The sequence below is a fragment of the Lagenorhynchus albirostris genome, chromosome 9 (genome assembly GCF_949774975.1).
Source record: "Lagenorhynchus albirostris chromosome 9, mLagAlb1.1, whole genome shotgun sequence".
In the NCBI taxonomy this organism is placed as follows: domain Eukaryota; kingdom Metazoa; phylum Chordata; class Mammalia; order Artiodactyla; family Delphinidae; genus Lagenorhynchus; species Lagenorhynchus albirostris.
The window spans coordinates 10,242,566-10,259,179 of NC_083103.1; the positions used below are offsets into that span (position 1 = coordinate 10,242,566).

Below are 16,614 nucleotides of genomic sequence, written 5' to 3' on the forward strand. Positions count from 1 at the left end.
TGCCCAGCCAGGGCTGGGAAGCCTGAGCCTCTGCCGCCGGGAGTGGTCTCAGAGCCTTGGAACCACGCCAGCGCGGCCCATAGAGCGGACAGGAGCCGGACACCCTGGTGGGGTATCCTGCCCAAGTCTCCTGCTGGCCTCATCCCTGGCTGACCCAGACCTGGAGGCCACAGAACTGTGGGCCTGAAGAGCAGTGAGATGTTCGGTTAGGCCTTCCGATCTGTAAGCGCAGAGTCGAGCCTTGAGTGTGGACCCGACCACTTCAGGAGGCCGCGGGGAGTAGCAGCAGGGCCCGGCCACACCATGATGAGCTGGCAGCTACAGGAGAAACTCAGGAGCATCCCGAGACTCAGTTTTCTCCACCATAAGATGGGGACAATAATAACACCTCACAGGGCTGTTGTGAGCACAAATGAGGCGGTACCTGTGTCATGCCCAGAACGGTGCCTGACGCGTTGTAGGGACTCAGGGATGGAAGCTATTATTAATGTCACTGTCCTATTACCATCGTGGCTGGAGGCTGCTGTGTTGGGAAATCACCTCCCATGTATGTGATCGCCCTCCAAATCTTAGACTCATTCCCCATTCTCCAGTCCTGGCCACCAGTGTTCCATGGCCATCGCCCAGGTAGCCTTCCTCAAACCCATCTCCACTTTGCAGCAGAGATCTTTCTAGAGGAGCCCTCTCATCAGATCAGTTCCCTGCCTTAGAAACTACTCATGACTCCCCAGTGCCTCTAGAACAATGACCAAACTCCTGGGAAAGTTTCACAGAACCTCTGAGATGCTCTCAGTGACCTTTCCCACTTATGCCCTCCCTGCCCAGCCCCAGGCTTCAGCCAACATGCACCACACAACTGTTCAGCAAACTCCTATACATCCTTCAATAGCCTATTCATTTGTTCCCTTTTTGTCATGCTATCTCCAACAAACTCTGGCAGTTGGTGGCTTCTTCCCCTCTGTCCACACAGCACTCTCTACAATGTGCTGGAGTCCTGAATGAGGGTAGCACATGGGACAAAACTTGAATACAGTCAATATCACTTTTGAAAATCCCTTGAGAGGTGTAAAGAAGCAAGGCGCCTGGGAATGTGGATAGAATGCTCTTTTTTGTATAAGGATGGGGGGGGAAGCAAGAGGTATTCCTATTTGCTGGTGTTTGCATCAGAGAAATAAGTGTTTACTTGGGGATGGGGAAGAGAGGGGAGAGGGTAGATGGGTGGGTAACAAGATTTTAATGATATACGTTTGTATGTTTGGAGTTTTGAAGCATGTGAACGTATTTACTATTTAAAAGAAGGGAGGAAGGGGGGAGGAAGGAAGGAAAGGAAAGGAACAAAGGAAAGAAGGAAGGAAGGAAGGAAGGAAGGAAGGAAGGAAGGAAGGAAGGAAGGAAGGAAAAGAAAATGCAAGCTCCTTATGAAGTCTCCTGTATTTGAGTCTGTCCTGTGCTGCCTCCAACCAGATGTTTCTCCCTCCAATGTTAGAGCAGCCAGAAGAAGCAACGGGTTTGTGTTTCAAGCCCATCACATATGAAAAATGTGAGTCATTAATAACCAAGATCCCATCCGGTGTGGGAAGATGCCCACTCAGTGAATGGTTCTCAGGGTCTGAGGGAAGAGAGTCCCGGCTCCCATCTCTCATCTCTCTTCCCGGGTGTTTGTTCACTGAGGGGTATGATGGGCTCAGTTGTGCTTTTTCTTTCTCTTCTGCGGCTGAGTAGATACACTTAAGTTCCTGTGGTTAAATATGCCCATGATGCGCCCCCACCGTTCAGTGTGGTGGTTTCACATTGGGCTTTGGAGTTAGGTAGAAAAGTTATACTACTTGCCAAGCTGTGTGACCTCTGGCTAGTCACTTAACCTCTCTGGGCCTCAGTTTCCTTTTTTATAAATTAGGGATGATACTAACTTCTCAGAGAGCTCTTTTGTGGATTATAAGAAATAATACATGCCTGGCACATAGTAATTGCCACTCACTGTCATCATTATCACCATCGTGGTCACCACCACCACACCCATAGAACATATTGCAGTTACTGATCTTTGTATCTGTCTCCCGCAGGGAAGAGCCAGGTTTCATTCCTCTCCGTGCCCCAGGGCCAGCATAGAGCCTGGCCGCATACAAGTGTCCAGGCAGTGAGTTATCCCATCCCTGAATTTAGCATCTGAGCACCCAGAAGGTGCCTGTGCTGTCGGTGGACAGACAGGCTGGTGTCTCCCGACTTCAGAGCTGGCTGGGGCTCTGTACCCAGCAGTGTAGCTCCAGTGGGCACAGGGACAGGGATGGGTTTCCACTGGAAGTACCATGGTTAACGCTCAGACTCCGAAGCCAGACGGCACATATTAAAATCCCAGTGTTGCTGCTTTTTAGCTGTGTGACTTGGACACTTTACTTAACTGCTTTGAGCCTCAGTTTTCTCACCTATGAAATAGAGTTGGTGTGAGAATTGGCTGTCCTCAGCCTCTTCTCAGGCTGGACCACCCTTTACCTTGAAAGACACCTGGTTTCTTGCTCTGTCTTGCTTACGCTATTCCTTCAACTTGGAATGCCCATTCCTCTCCACTCCCATAGCTAACTCCTACCTACCCTTCACGACCCAGCTCAGGCATCACCTCCTCAGGAAGCCTTCCAGGATGGCCTGCCTCCAGCAGGGGCAGGGGCTCTTGTGGGCCCCACGCATTCCCTGTGTTTCGTTCTCTCACTGCGCTCGCAGAGCCGGACAATTGCTGGAGCGCCTTCATTTCAGATATAGCCCCTCCCCCATATCAGTGTTTCTGAAATCGGGGTTCAGCTGCCACAACCATTTAACGTCTTTGTGTTTCCTCTCCCAGATCACTGAGGCATATATAATGCAAGGTCTCTAAGGAGTGGAGGGTAAGCGCACCGCTTATGACTGTAACTGCCCTGACGGGCTTCCATTCCTTCAGGTCACAGCGATGTCATTCATCCCAGCCTCTCCAGTCCCAGCTCAGGGCCTGGCTCTGTAAGGAACGGTCTGAGTGCTCTGGACGCGTAGAGATGCGGGAAAGGTCTTTCCTGGGAGCAGCTCCCATCACCAGGCCCAGGAGACCTGGCAGGAGACCTTGTGGTTCAGGATGCCAGCCCTCAGAAAGTCCCCTGCCATGTGTGACCCTGGTGGTCCCAGGCTGCCTGGGGGCTGGGAGGGAGCAAGGGAGACATGTCTCAGAGTTTCCCCAATTTCTCTCAGTGTGTATGGAACAGAGGGGCCCAGGGATGGGGTGGTGGCTCTGGTGAGAAATGAGGGAGAACTCAGAGGGTGTCACCATCTCCCTGTCTGACTCCCAATGGACAAAGGTGGGGAGGGGTAGGGCCAAATTGTGAATTGGCTACTAACTCTCTGAGTGACCTTGGACAAGTCCTTTCCCCTGCCAGGGCTCAGCGTCCTCCTCTGTAAAATGAGAGTGAGACAAACCTCCTCTAGCACCAATGTGCTAAGACCCCATGAATCGCTGTCTTCTCTTCTCCCCTTTCTCCTCTTACGGAGATCTCTTGCCTCTACTGATTCATCTACCAACGAGAGGGAACACTCATTGCCAAGCCTCTAACCCACTGCTGTGTGCACTTTACGGACAAACTTTAGAGCAAAGGCTCAGAGATGTAGAGTGACTTGCCGGAGACCACACAGCCAGGACAGGGTGGAGCCGGGATTTGAACGCTGGCTGTCTGAAAAAAAAAGGCTTTCCACAAATCCCACAGACCCTGGGAGTCTGATCCCGCCCACCCCAGCACTAGCTCCCCCCCTAGGAATCCCCCGCAGCCCCATGAGGGTTCAGAGGGCCGGAGGAGGGGGCCCCATCACAGGGCAACCACATCCTGTGACGGTTGCCCTGGGGAGCGCCAGCTTTCTTTGCACCTCTGGGAGAGGTGAACGGAAAACAGGCCCTGCTCAACCGCTCAGGGCAAGACCCACTGAGTGGCCTTCTCCACCATCCCTGGCTCTGGGAGGGCTCAGAGGAAACCTGACCCCCAGCCTCCTCCTTGCAGGCAGAGCTGGGCATTGGCTGGTGCAGCTGGGCTAAAACCCCAGCCTCTGAGCAACCTGGGATCAAGACCTTTTCCAGGCAGGTCTGAGATAAAATCTACTCACCCTCCCCCGCCTCAGAAGCTTATGGAGGCCCAGGTCAAAATGCATTCAGCGCAGCAAGGCTGGCCTCGCTGATCCAGGGCTCACTGGCAAATCAGGAAGGGGATGCTGAACTCACAGGCATCTGTCCATCACCTCCAGGAGGGCAGGCCCTGTGCCTTCCTGTCGCTGCATCCCCAGCATGTTTCATGGTGCCGGGCCACAGTACTCAATACATTTCCAATTCACCCTGACGTTTGCACCTCGATGGATAGAGCTGCCTCCAACCCAACACACACACAGACACACACACACCGACACACACACACACAGAGGCAGAGCCTGGGTTCTGTGAGTTCAAAGACTTGTCACTCCACCCCTGGTTTCATTCGCAACTGGTTTAATCTCGGGATACTCAGAGCAAGACACCAGAAGCTGGCCCTGAGCCCTCAGGCCTCTGCCTGGAGGCTGCCTGGGACACGTTTACGGCTCTAGGAGTGACACTGATATTTATGTGTTCATCGGGGAGGAGCCCATCCATCCAAGCAGACAGCTGGGGACGCGGGGCTTAGTGCAGCCTCTGGGCCCCTCCTGGAAGACATCTCTGTGCTTCTGCCCCACGGGGACGGAGCCCCACTCTGGGTCTCTGGCGGGGCTGGGTGGTACCATCCTTGTAAACCTTTGGAAGCTCAGAATAAGGATTGCTTCCCGGGAATGGTCACTGCAGATCAGGGCTGTGTCTCTGGTGGGCTCCGAGGCTCTCTAGAGGCAGGGCTGGCCTCCGGTCCCGGGTGGTCGAGGAGGGGCAGCCATCCAGCTCCCTGTCCCATCCTGGGCTGTGCCCAGGAAGGCTGGACTCCCTGCTGGGTGCAGGTACCAACCTGAGCTTAGCCTGGGTCAGCTGGCGGCTCCCCCCCGCCAGCCCTAGCACCCACCTGTCAGACCAACAGCAGTCCAACGGCCCCTGCACATGGGGCCTCCCTGCCCCTCGCAGAGCTCCTCTGGGCCCTGAGCTGTCAGAGACTCAGGCAACCAAAGCCTCAGACACATGAGGGTCGGAAGGGGCCTCAGGAATCTCCCAGTTCAAACCTTCCACGCGGCCTGCCGGGCAGCGGCCTAGACTCTGCCTGTTCACCCCTGAGGCAGACAGCTCGGGCCCTTTCAGAGGCAGCACCTCTTCCTTGGGGCTGCTGTTTGGGGCTGGGGGAGGGCTGTGCTGGCAGGTCCTGTTGATGGATGGTGGCTGGGCCATACTAGGTGTGGAGGTTCCTTTCAAGTCTCCAGGGGAGGACTCTCAGCTCCTGGGGCATGAGGGGGAGGGTGGGGGGAGGGCAGGGGGAGGAGCCGCGCCGGGCCCAGGCTAGGCTGCTCCAATGTCATCATAGTCTTCATTGGAGGAGGAGTCAGGCTGGGGAGTGAGGGACCCTGTGCGGTGGGAGACTCAGGTCAGTGGGAGGCCCAGTCATTGCGCCTGCTGAGCAGGGACAGAGCTGAGCAGGTCTGGGTCCACATTCCTCTCCCCCGGGATGCTGTGTGAGACCATCTTATAATCTTGTTCATGGCTACCTCCTTTGCTAGAATGTCAGTTCTGAAGGCAGAGCCTTGTCTGTGTAGTTCAGGGCTATAGTCCCTGAGTGCTGGGACCCCCCCTGCTGCCACCAGCTCCCCCAAGGGGCCATCTGGCTGCTTCTGCTTGAATGCCTCCACTAATGGGGAGCTCACTTCTTCTCAAGGCATTCTCTTTGACTCTTTCTCTGCCCCACCTACATCTATTTTCCCTACCTCCCTATATTCTTGTTTGCTTTAAAAAATCCCGTTACTTCTCTTTTTTTCCCCCGTGGGCCAATGTATCCAGAGCTACCCCACTCATCCACCCTCCAGTCCCCCTCTGTGCCCCCTCCCCTGCCCCTGGCACCTGGACACCCAAACTGCTCAGCAGGTGGGAGCCGGGGCGGCGGCTGGAAGTTCTGGTACCACTCTCCGGAGGACGTGCTGGAGCTGTCATCAGCCGAGGGCCCTGCTGGAAACCCCCAGAGCCAGTCACCCTCTGCCAGGCTAGCTCGCAAAGTGCCAGAGCTGGGAGGCCCTCAAGACTCAGTAGAGTCAGGTCCTTAGCTTGACACCTGAGGAAATGAAGGCCCAGAGAGGGGAGGAGACTTGTCCAAGGTCACACAGCACGTGGCTGCCGAGCTGGGACTAGAGTCCTGAACTCAGACTGGCTCAGGGCTCCCAGCTTTACGCTTCCTCTGGCCAGGTCGGCTACAGGATGGGAGGCTGGAGCTGGCATGCAGCCCTCCTGGGCCCACCTTACCTGGAAAATTTGCCTGGGAGCCAGCCAGCTCCAAGTTCAGGGGCTGCCCCAGCAGGGGCTTCCTCTCTGAAGAAAACACTTGAGAGTTCCACGGAGGCAGCCTGCTGCCAGGGCTATTACAGCGCCCCTCCCCTGAAGACGTGCTGGAGCCGCCCTTGCTCCTTGGGTGGCGCCGAGGGCCCGTGGAGCAGGGGTCTGCAATGCAGTGTTCAGGGTTGGCAGGTGGGACCCGGGAGGCATGCACCTCTTCGAGTCCTGGGCCTGAAAGACAGAATCATGATAAAGAAGATGCAGTGCAGCAAGAGGGCTTTAAGTTAAACTTGAGAAAGAACTTACTGCCAATGGGAATCGTTAAAGTCAGGAAAGACCTGTTGAGGGAGGTGGCGCTGATGCATCTCAAGGCGAGTGACCTGCTAAGTCTGGAGGCAGGGCTGGCGTCCTAGTCACCCCCCTCCACGTCCCTCCCCAGCCTGACTCACCTTCCTCCAAGGGGGGCATCTGGAACCTGTTCTGCCGGACCTCTTCATCTGTGAAGCGGTGCCGCTGGGAATCTACAAGCAGAGATGGCGGTGAGGAAGGAGGTGGGTAGGCTCCACCCCCTTGTCTGGGGCGTCCGGAGCAGAGCTGGTGTTCTGCGGGATTCGGGAGGCTGAACAGGGCAGCAGGACAACCCTGATGGCTTAGTCTTTTTCATCAGATCCCCAGGCTCAAGTTCTAGTCCAGGCAGACCCCAAGCCTCAATCTGAAACCGGCCTGGGGACAGGCTGCTTCTGGACAGAAACCCTAGTGCCCTGCACCTCCCCAGCCCCAGCCGTCCCTCCTGCCACTTAAGGGAACACGGGGAGTGCTTCTGCTGGGGCAGCTCAGGGCAGCAAAAGGCCAGATGTTGCCCCTGAGGAGCCTTCCAGAGTGAAGCTGAGGGTCTGGAATCTTTGTATCCTGGGCTCTGCGGTACCTCTGTTTCAGAATCAGAGCGGTGCAGATTCATAGCATCTTAAGAACTTGAGTGTCTGGAATCTGGGAGTCAGCTTTTTGAATGTGTTACTGCTGACTTTTAGTCTCAGTGTCACAGGATTTTGGACTCCCGGTCTTGCATCTTACATGCCTGGACTCAGAATCTCAGGTTCTAAGGACACTCATCTCTGTGGCTCCCAAATGCTGGACCACAGCCCCGCAGAGTGGAACCATCCACACTGCCCCCCAGAGGCCCTGGTTCAGCAGGTGGGGCAAAGGTGGCTGCTGTCCCCAGTACCCATCCTACTGCCCCGCTCCCGGTACTAGGAGACCTCTGGGCTTTATCTGGACACAGCTGCCCAGGGCAGAGGCTTCGTCTCCCCGCCTCTCTTGCAGCTGCTGGGTTTAAGTTCTGACGGGTGGAAAGTGCGTGGGAGCTGTGGGAGCATCCCTGGCCTCCTGCCATACAGGGTAGGGCACGCCTCACCTTCCCCCTTCCGGCAGCCTAGAATGCAGACACGGTGGTGAGCCACTCTGGACCATGTGGACCGGGCAACGTCTTGGGGACGGCAGAGTATCAAGAAAGGAGCCCGGGCCCCCTCCAACTTCTCCGGATGATGTCATTTGGAGTCTGTGTCACACACAGCCAAACTCTCATCCTAGCTTATAAAGGAGGTCCTGGGTGGGGCTCAGGAAGTTTCGATGAGCTCCCAAGGGATTTCACAATAGATGTGAGAGTCTCTGCTCTCGTCCGACCTCCCGGCCTCACGTGGGCCCTGCCTGGGCACTGGCTTTCCTCCTTCTATATCCCCAACAGGCAGAGAGCAGAGCTGGAGAAGCCGGATGGGAAGTGCGAGCTGGGCTCATGGTGGAGGTGGGCGAGGAGGTGAGATTGACGGGGCAGGATGGGACACAGAAGGGGTGAGAGCATGCGAGAAGCCATCTGAACTGGAGTGCCTCGCAGCAGACACAGACGCAGCCACAGTCAGGTGACTGTCGAGGGACTGGTCTTGAGACCTGCGTGACCACAGACAAGCACGGGAGAGAAGGTGGTCCAAGGGGAAATGACTAGAGATGTCTCCAGGGTCACAAAGCACTTTGAAAACTTCAGTGCGGGACCATTGAGCGTCAGTCCAGTGGTCACAGCGAGGGAGATGCCCCTCTCATCGTGCAGGGGTCACCAAGGGGGGAAACTAGCGCAGGCCCCCCGGCCAGCTGGGCCCTCTCCCTGGTGCGGGCCGGTGGGCCCTCGGGAGTCCGGGCGCGGGCACTCACTGTAGAAGGTGGTCAGGGCCACGGGAGGCTGGCTGCTGAAGTCATAGTGCTCATAGTCTGAGTCCGAGCTGGAGTTCGAGTCTTCAGGGGGCGGAGCCTGGACCTGGATGGGCAGCTTGGGAACTGGGGAGAGAACAGAGTGGGGAGCGTGGCAAGGCAGGGGGCAGAAAGCTGCAGAGAGAGGCGGCAGAGAGCGCGGACCGTGGGGACCGGAGACAGAGGGGCAGGGAGTGCGCCAGGCAGCCCATCTCGTACAAGACCGTCGGGCCTGGGTTTTCCAAGCTCCCCCGCGTCCATTTCAAACACGGGGAACTAAATACATTCATTTACTTAACAAACACATAGTAGTCCCTGCAGGCCAGGCACTATTCCAACATTTATAAATATTATCTCAGTTAATGCTCATAAGAACTCTGTGAGGTAGCTAGGTTAGTGTCCCCATTTTATAGCTGGGGAAACTGAGGCACAGAGACATTCTCACATTGCCTAGAGAAGCAGGCCACGTGGCTCTTAACCTCTAGACCATAATATTCAGTGAGTGGCTGCTTTGTGCCTACTCTTGTGCTAGGTCTTATTCAGTGAGTGGCTGCTTTGTGCCTACTCTTGTGCTAGGTCTGTGTTCATACTCTCTCCTCAAATATCTGGATATCCTGTGTGCAAAGAATCTTTATAACATATGGCTGTGTTTTGTATTGGTTTTTGTGTCACTGAACTCTTTCAAATAAAGGCGATTTAATATATTCATAATGCAGTGTGATTAAACTCAAGCTTCTTCACAAGACTCTCAAGAGGTAATGCATTGATGTATCATTAAAGATGGGTGACTGATCCCGTTTTTTTTGACTCGGAAAATATGAAATAAGATTATGTTCCAGGAAGATCTTGATGGGGCGTTGCAGGGAGGCTGATTGGGCAGACCACTGGAAGAGGCAATGGTGTTACAAACCTACTGGCCAATTAGCAAAACAGAGCTTTCCTTTGAGAACCAAGGTCCAAAATGCCCTGGGCCTGTTTTGGTCCAGAATTCAAAAGCTTCAAGTTCTAGAATGAGTGCACTGGAAAGTCATCAGCCTATCAAGGCCCAGACTGAAGCTGAACCTGCTCAAGGTCCCACAGCCACTCGTGGGCTGGCCCAGGTCTCATCTCCAGCTGGGGCACTGCTTTGACCTAAGCAGTACTGACCCTCCGGAAAATATCCCCTTCTTGTCCTCCCCCGCCCTCCTCACCCCCAGGGTGGGTGACATCCTACTTTCTTCTTTGGCGATGGTGATGGGAACCTCTTGATAGCTTGTGGTCCCCGCTGGGGTGGTGGTGGGTAGGTGCTGGTGGTTCACCATAGCGGGGAGGGCTGAGGAAGGGGAGGCAGAGATCCTGCAAGTCATTTTTTGCACCTTCCAGTCTTCCTGGCTCTGCTCTCATGGGGACACCTCCCTCCTCACCTTCCCCATCCCCAAACGCCCCCAAACACACACACACACACACACACACACACACACACACACACGCAATCTGGTCCTCCTGTGGACAACCTCTGGGGGGCATGCTGGGAAAATCCTTCCCATCAGGAGGTGCTTCTTGGGGCCAGGGCTGGGTGGCCATTGCTGGATCACTGCCATTCCTGCTGAGGTTCCCCATGGCTCATGTCCCCCTGGGAGGACTGTCTCAGTTCTGCTTCTTTTCATCCCTGGGCCTTTCCCGTGGCTCCTGGGACTCTGCACCTACCGTATTTTCCTTTAATTCTCAAGAGGATGATGGCTATGAAACTGAGTGAGACAAGAAGGAGAATTCCCAGAACGATGCAAGGGATGAGAAGCATTAGCTCTCGAGATTCCCAGTCCTTCATTTTCACCGTCACAGAAGATTCTGGAAGCAAGAACCCCAAATCAGGGAGAAAAAGGAAGGGACATGGACTTCTCCTTGCCATTCTCACCTCTCCTTCTTCTCTGCATCCAACCCACTTCCCTTTTGGACGTATACTCCTCTTTCCTTCTTTTGTTTTGAATTTTCCCATCTGCTTTTAGGCGCTTGGTATATAGTAGATGCCTGAGAAATGCATATTGAATGAATAACTGGCTGAATGAAACTTTCTCCTGGCCACAAAGCCAGGAGATCTGTCTCTGCTCAACAATTATTGAGCACCCACTGTGTGCCAGGCACTAGACCTGGGGAGACAAATATGACGCAGTGTCACGGGCCTTGAGGGTCTCTGTCTAGTGGGAAGATTGACAAGTCGACTCAATCCAATTCAGTAAGTTTCCTGCTGTGATGAAGGTATAGACAGCCGTGCGGCCCTCCAAGGGGCACCTGATTCTCTACGGGGGAGACCAAGGCTGGATCCCCAGAGAAGGTGGCTCTGAGCATCTGCTGGCAGGGAACAGATCATCAGGAGAGCGAGATCTCCTTTCCTTGCCCCAGATGCGTCCTTCTTACCAGACATGCACCCTGAGGGCGGGGGGTGGGGGTGGGCATGATTCCAGACCTCCCAGCTCTGCAGCCCCTGGTGTGACTTCTTGCTTTCCCCTCCCTCTTGGCCTCACCCCTGCTGAAAAGAGCCCAAAGCAGAGAATGGACGGAAGCTGCAATGAGGCCCTAACCCTCATCATCTCAGAGACACGAACCATCTCCTGCTCAGTGCAGAAAGCCTGGGGTGCACAGGCCACAGAGCTGGAGGAAGGGTAGTGACGGTAACGCGGGAGGCTGGTGGCAGCGTCTGCTCCCCCTGGGAGATTACCCCCACCTCCACCCCGTCCTCATTTTCTCCCCTCTCCCTTTTTGTTTGCAAACGGGGCAGACTGGGCTGGGGTAGGGACTGGATTTAGCATCAGCAAGCAGGTGCAAGGGAGAGACTGGACTGTGGGGGGCTGTGGGGAGACCCGTGAATGTGCGTCCCATTCCCAGTGTGCTCCCAGTGTGCTCCCTGGAGACTGGCTCTCCATAACAGCTCTGCTCTTCTGAGGGCGACGTGGCTCCCCGCCCCGAACTCAGCAATTGAGAGTGTGCGAGGGTGTGTGGGTCCTGGCAGGAGCTCGCCCTCCAGCCTGCACAGTCCCCAGCATTTCATACCCTCTCCGTGCCCTCAGCCATTGCCAGGTTCCCTGGCAGGACTTGGTGCCCCTCTGTCCCCTCCCCCAGCCGCCCACCCACCTCTGGAGAGGGTCTGAGAGAGGGAGCCAGGAGCCAGGGGAAGGGGTAAGCCTGTGGATCTGGGCCAGCCCCTGTGGTTATCTCGGAGCTGCCACGGGGCTCCCTGCCTGGACTAAATAATCAATAAATAAGAATAACTGAGGCCCAGACAGTGCTTACTATGTACTAAGCCCTGTTGTAAGTACTTTATAAAAATTAATTTACTGGAGACTCACAACAATGCTAGGAGAGAAGTACTAGGATTATCATCCTTGTGTTTTTTGTTTTTTTTTTTTTGCAGTACGCGGGCCTCTCACTGTTGCGGCCTCTCCCGTTGCGGAGCACAGGCTCCGGACGCGCAGGCTCAGTGGCCATGGCTCACGGGCCCAGCCGGTCCGCGGCATGTGGGATCTTCCCAGACCGGGGCACGAACCCACGTCCCCTGCATCAGCAGGCGGACTCTCAACCACTGCGCCACCAGGGAAGCCCCTATCATCCTCGTTTTATAGTCAAGGGATCTGAGGCTCAGAGAGGTTAAGAATTGCCCAACATTATACAGCTAGCAAGAGGCACAGCTGGGGGCTGGGCCCCAGGTGTTGGCTACACACAAGTGGAGGACAGACCAAGTGTGGATTCAGAGTTCACAGCCTTGCAGGCAAATTCTAGCCGACACTGCTGGCCATCACCTCACCCTCTGAGCCCAAGCTTCTTCCTCTATGTAAGGGTTGTGGGAAGACGTCCCCCAGGGGGCTGCTGGGAAGATTAAAGGGTTGGGAAATAATGACTGTAAAGCACTGGCCGGTGCCCAGAACATTATAAACACACTGGCTGTTGCCCTCGGCGTCCCCAACCCCCCAGCTGGTGTCAGATCAGCTCCAGTTCTCTACAGCTCTATCCTCTGCCCTACAGGAGCTCACAGAGAGTGGGAAGAGGACTCCTGTCCAAGAAATATCAGGATTCAGGGAGCTGTGGAGCTGACATGATAGAGGCAGGCAAGGTGAAAGGAGCACGAAGCAGCCAGAGAGCCCCGGGGATGGTGGGGGGAGTCAAGTTCACCGTCTGGAGGTAGCGGATGGGGGACAAACCGTCAGAACCCTCCTGCAGACACACACACACACACACACACACACACACACACACACACACACACACGTGCACACCTGAGCCTCTGCGAAACTGCATCCCCAGGGACACTCACCCACAGTGACCGGCTGACCAGTTGCAGGGATTTCAGAAGTGGACAGATTGAGCAGGCTCCGGGCACCTGTCAGAAAGCACTGTTCATTCACTCAGCACACGTGCCCGAGCACCTACCGTGGCCAGGCCTTGTGCTAGAAACTGGACAAGACAGACAAGTGGCCTGCAACTGGGGGTGTGTTCCCACCGGGGCCCATGGCTGAGTCTTTCCCACACCCCACCATAAGGAGGATCTCATGGATTAAATGCCAGGAAGGTATTTTGGTTTAAATAAAGAGCTAATGAAAGAATTAGCCCTTCCTTCTGTATCATCTGCTATAGAACACAAGTATTTCCCTTTTCCATCTAGTATTAGATTTGGTCTGCACACCTGCCTCAGGAAGTGGGAATCTGACAGTCTCGTCATTATCATAATCATCTGACTGGTAAGGGATGGAGCTTGCAACGTCCCTTGGTGGATATTATCTGACTCCCCGGCTCCCCTGTGATGTGCCTGGTGTCAGCATCCACATATTCACAAGACGAAGCCTCCCAGCTGGTAACTGGCAGAGCTGGAATTCATAGCCTGGTGTCTGAACTCCATGGAGATGCTAACGCTGTGTTTGTTTAACGCTCTTGCTTTTTCACATTTTAACACCTCAGAAATCGGGGTGATGACATCTATCGTTACAGCTGATGGCACGTCAAGAGTTTATTTTGGCAGCATTTTTGTCCTTTCTGGTACATAAAATACTAACAGTGTGACTCGTCATCAATGCCATCTTAGACTTCGTGAAACCCAATTCACAGAGCAGGTGGGAGGCTCTGCTGAAATATATACTGAGTGCCCGGCAATGCCTGGCACCTGGTTAGGGCTCCAGACACTGTGGCTGATATTATTAGTGTCTCCTAATGCTATTTTTATGATGATCACCAGCCCTGGGATGGCACATTGGTTTTATCTCCTGAGCCGGCTCCAGTCAAGAGGGAGCACTGCTTCGCGTATAATAACGCCTCAATAAAGATTGGATTCATGATTCTGGGACTGAGGAAAAGAATGCCCTGATTCATCAGTAATGTCTGCCTGGGCATGGTAAGGGCAATGGTCCCTCTTAGGCCAGTATTTGCCGTTCCTGATCTAGCGCAAGCTGTATTCCTTGGGCTATAAATCCAGATGCAATTCCTAGTCCAAATCTGGGGGTGGGGGGAGTGGGGTGGGTGGGAGGAGGGGTACCTGAGCAGAGGACCCTGGCTGCCTGTGATTGTCTGCAGAGGTTGGAGTTATTGAACCGCCAGAAGCACTCGGAGAGCGTGGGCTCCCCTCCCTCGCATGAGTAGTACATCTTGCCCGACAGGGAGTGCGGCAGCCCCTTGGGCACCCGGGCCAGAGTCCCACAGCCCAAGTCCCGGCAGAGCACGTTGGCCTCTGGTTCGTACCACGTACTGTCACACACTGTGTTCCAGACCCCTCGGAAGTACACCTCCACCTGGCCCTCGCAGGGGTCAGCGCCCCCGGTCAGGCGCCAGGACTGGTGCTCTGCAGGGGGTGGGGGGGATCAGAGTCAGGTCAGGATCCTTTGGGCAGAAACCCTCACCAGCCCCGACCCACAAATGCAAACTCCCCAGAGCCAATCGGTCTCCAGATCTTGTGTGCTCTCCCTCCTGCCTCTGCATCCCTCCTCTCATCTGCCCCACCTGCTCCAGCTGGCCCTGCTGCTGTCTACATCCTGGCTGCTCAAATGTGGTCCTTGGACCGGCAGCTTCCGTATCACCTGGGATCTTGTTAGAAATGCAGAATTTCAAGCCCTGCCTCAGACCTACTGAATCAGAATGTACATTGGACGAGACCTGCCTCCCTCCCCATTCTTGGGCACATTAAGAGAAGCGCTGGCTGGACCAGAACTTCCTGTCCTCATCTGGGCTCCAACAGCCTCCACAGGGCCTCCCAGCCTCCATCTCCTCTTGCTGTTCTGAACCAGGTGACCAACTCCCACTCAGAAAAAGCCTCACTTCTAATGTCACCTACTCCAGGAGGTGGGCAGGCTTAGCCCCCCAGCTCTGGATTGCCTGCTGTCTCTTAACTCCACCTGGCTTCCTTTCGTAAGGCATTTGCCACTCTCTCTCCTGGATTATGTCTGTCTGGGTCTCATCTTCCCTCTTGGGCTATGACGTCCCATGGGCAGGGACCATCTGTCCAGCACTAACTACAGTCCTGGCGCCCAGCAGGCCTGCAGTAAGTGTTGGATAACCGTGGCGCAGCATCGTCCACTGACCTGAGCACACCACGCCGGCGTCCTCCTTGTGGCCACAGTAGCCATTTCCCGGCAGCCCCAGGCAGTCCCACAGGTAGGTCTCCGACCCGGAACAGTTCACTTGGTCCCGGTGGATGCGTCCTTGGCCAGGCGCAAAGTGCAAGCCGGGCAGGGCCTGGACCGCCCAGCCACAGCTCAGTTGCCGGCACACCACGTGGGCATCGTCCAGGTCCCACGTGTCGTCACACACCGAACCCCACTGTCCGTGCTCCAGCATCTCCACGCGGCCCTCGCATGGGCTGCCACCACCCACCAATTTCAAATCGAGGTTTTCTGGGGATAGGAGGAGAAGGGGTTTGTGGATGTGAGGAAGGGGCGAAAGGAAGGGAAGTCAGGGGGAGGGTTGTTGGGCAGGAGAGCTGTGCCCGGGGCTGTGGACCCAGTGAGAGAAAGAGGGGCGGGTAACCCAGTGGGCAAGACTGGGGAACACGGCCTGTCTGGGCTGGGGACCTGGGGTGGGGCGGAGGTGGGGAACTGGTCAAGGCTGGGGACCCAGGGGCGGTGCTGGATACCTAGTGGGAGGGGCTGGGAGCCTTTTGGGAGGGGCTAGTAACCTGGTGGGCGGTGCTGAGGAATCGGCTCAGGGCTGCGGACGGGGTAGGCTCAGCGGCAGACTAGTGGGTGGGGCAAGAGACCGGGTGGGCGGAGCCTGAAGAGCAGGTCTCGGGGCTGGGGAGCGGCAGCGCTAAGAGATCCTGGGAACCTGGCATATTTCTGTACCAGGGGGTAGAGGCGCTGCAGCCCTCCGGTGAGGGAACCAATTGTATTCGCGTCGGTGGTGGGTCTGGGTAGAAGTCCGGAGGGCGAGACTTGGGTCCAGTGGCCAGGGCTGGGGACAGGATGCGGGGCAGTGGCCGAAGGACGGGGAGGTAGGACAGGGAGGAGGCCGGCGGCGGGAGCGGGTTGGTCCGCTCGTACCTGCACAGGTGACCTGGACCGGCCTCTCGTCGCTGCTGCACGCGTGCTCCACCACCTTGCAGAGCTGCCATTCGGGGCCGCTGCACTGGACGGTGGGCGCTAGGGCCCACGTGGTATTCGGGGCCCAGCTGGCGTTTCCCGCGGCTGCACCAGTCGGCAGCGCCGGGGTCGGCGGGACGGGCTGTTCCAGCGGCTCCGCCCGGCCGCAGCCCAGCGAGCGGCACACAGCCTCGGAGGCGCGGAGGTCCCAGAGTGCCCCGCACGCGGGCTCCCAGGACTGCCGGAACCAGACCTCCGCCGTCCCGTTGCAGCGGCTGCTCCCATTCATCAGGCGGACCTGGAGTCGCTCCCCTGGAAGGGCCAGACCCTAGCTGAGCCTCGGCTGATTCGGATTCTGCCGACCTCAGGGATGCAGGTGGAGGCGGACAGCTGCCAAGGGTCCCACCACTGATCTGATGC

The 16,614-nt window shown here is 56.2% G+C and overlaps 1 protein-coding gene across 4 annotated transcripts in view; it reads right to left on the reverse strand.

The window, feature by feature from the left end:
- Positions 1 to 4,477: 4,477 nt before the first annotated feature.
- CD6 (CD6 molecule) overlaps positions 4,478 to 16,614 on the reverse strand; it is a 41,398-nt gene continuing 29,261 nt past the window's right edge. The window contains exons 3-13 of one of the 4 annotated variants that reach the window (XM_060157666.1): positions 16,156 to 16,506; positions 15,199 to 15,510; positions 14,160 to 14,462; positions 12,948 to 13,013; positions 10,349 to 10,489; positions 9,876 to 9,974; positions 8,627 to 8,749; positions 6,877 to 6,948; positions 6,398 to 6,592; positions 6,002 to 6,106; positions 4,478 to 5,511 (exon numbers count right to left, since the gene is read on the reverse strand). In XM_060157666.1, coding sequence (XP_060013649.1) covers positions 5,447 to 5,511; positions 6,002 to 6,106; positions 6,398 to 6,592; positions 6,877 to 6,948; positions 8,627 to 8,749; positions 9,876 to 9,974; positions 10,349 to 10,489; positions 12,948 to 13,013; positions 14,160 to 14,462; positions 15,199 to 15,510; positions 16,156 to 16,506 — 1,832 coding nt within the window. In that variant the 3' untranslated portion in view covers positions 4,478 to 5,446. Of the gene's footprint in view, positions 5,512 to 6,001; positions 6,107 to 6,397; positions 6,659 to 6,876; positions 6,949 to 8,626; positions 8,750 to 9,875; positions 9,975 to 10,348; positions 10,490 to 12,947; positions 13,014 to 14,159; positions 14,463 to 15,198; positions 15,511 to 16,155; positions 16,507 to 16,614 lie in introns of all 4 variants that reach the window. The other 3 variants (XM_060157665.1, XM_060157664.1, XM_060157667.1) reach the window with 3 other exon arrangements.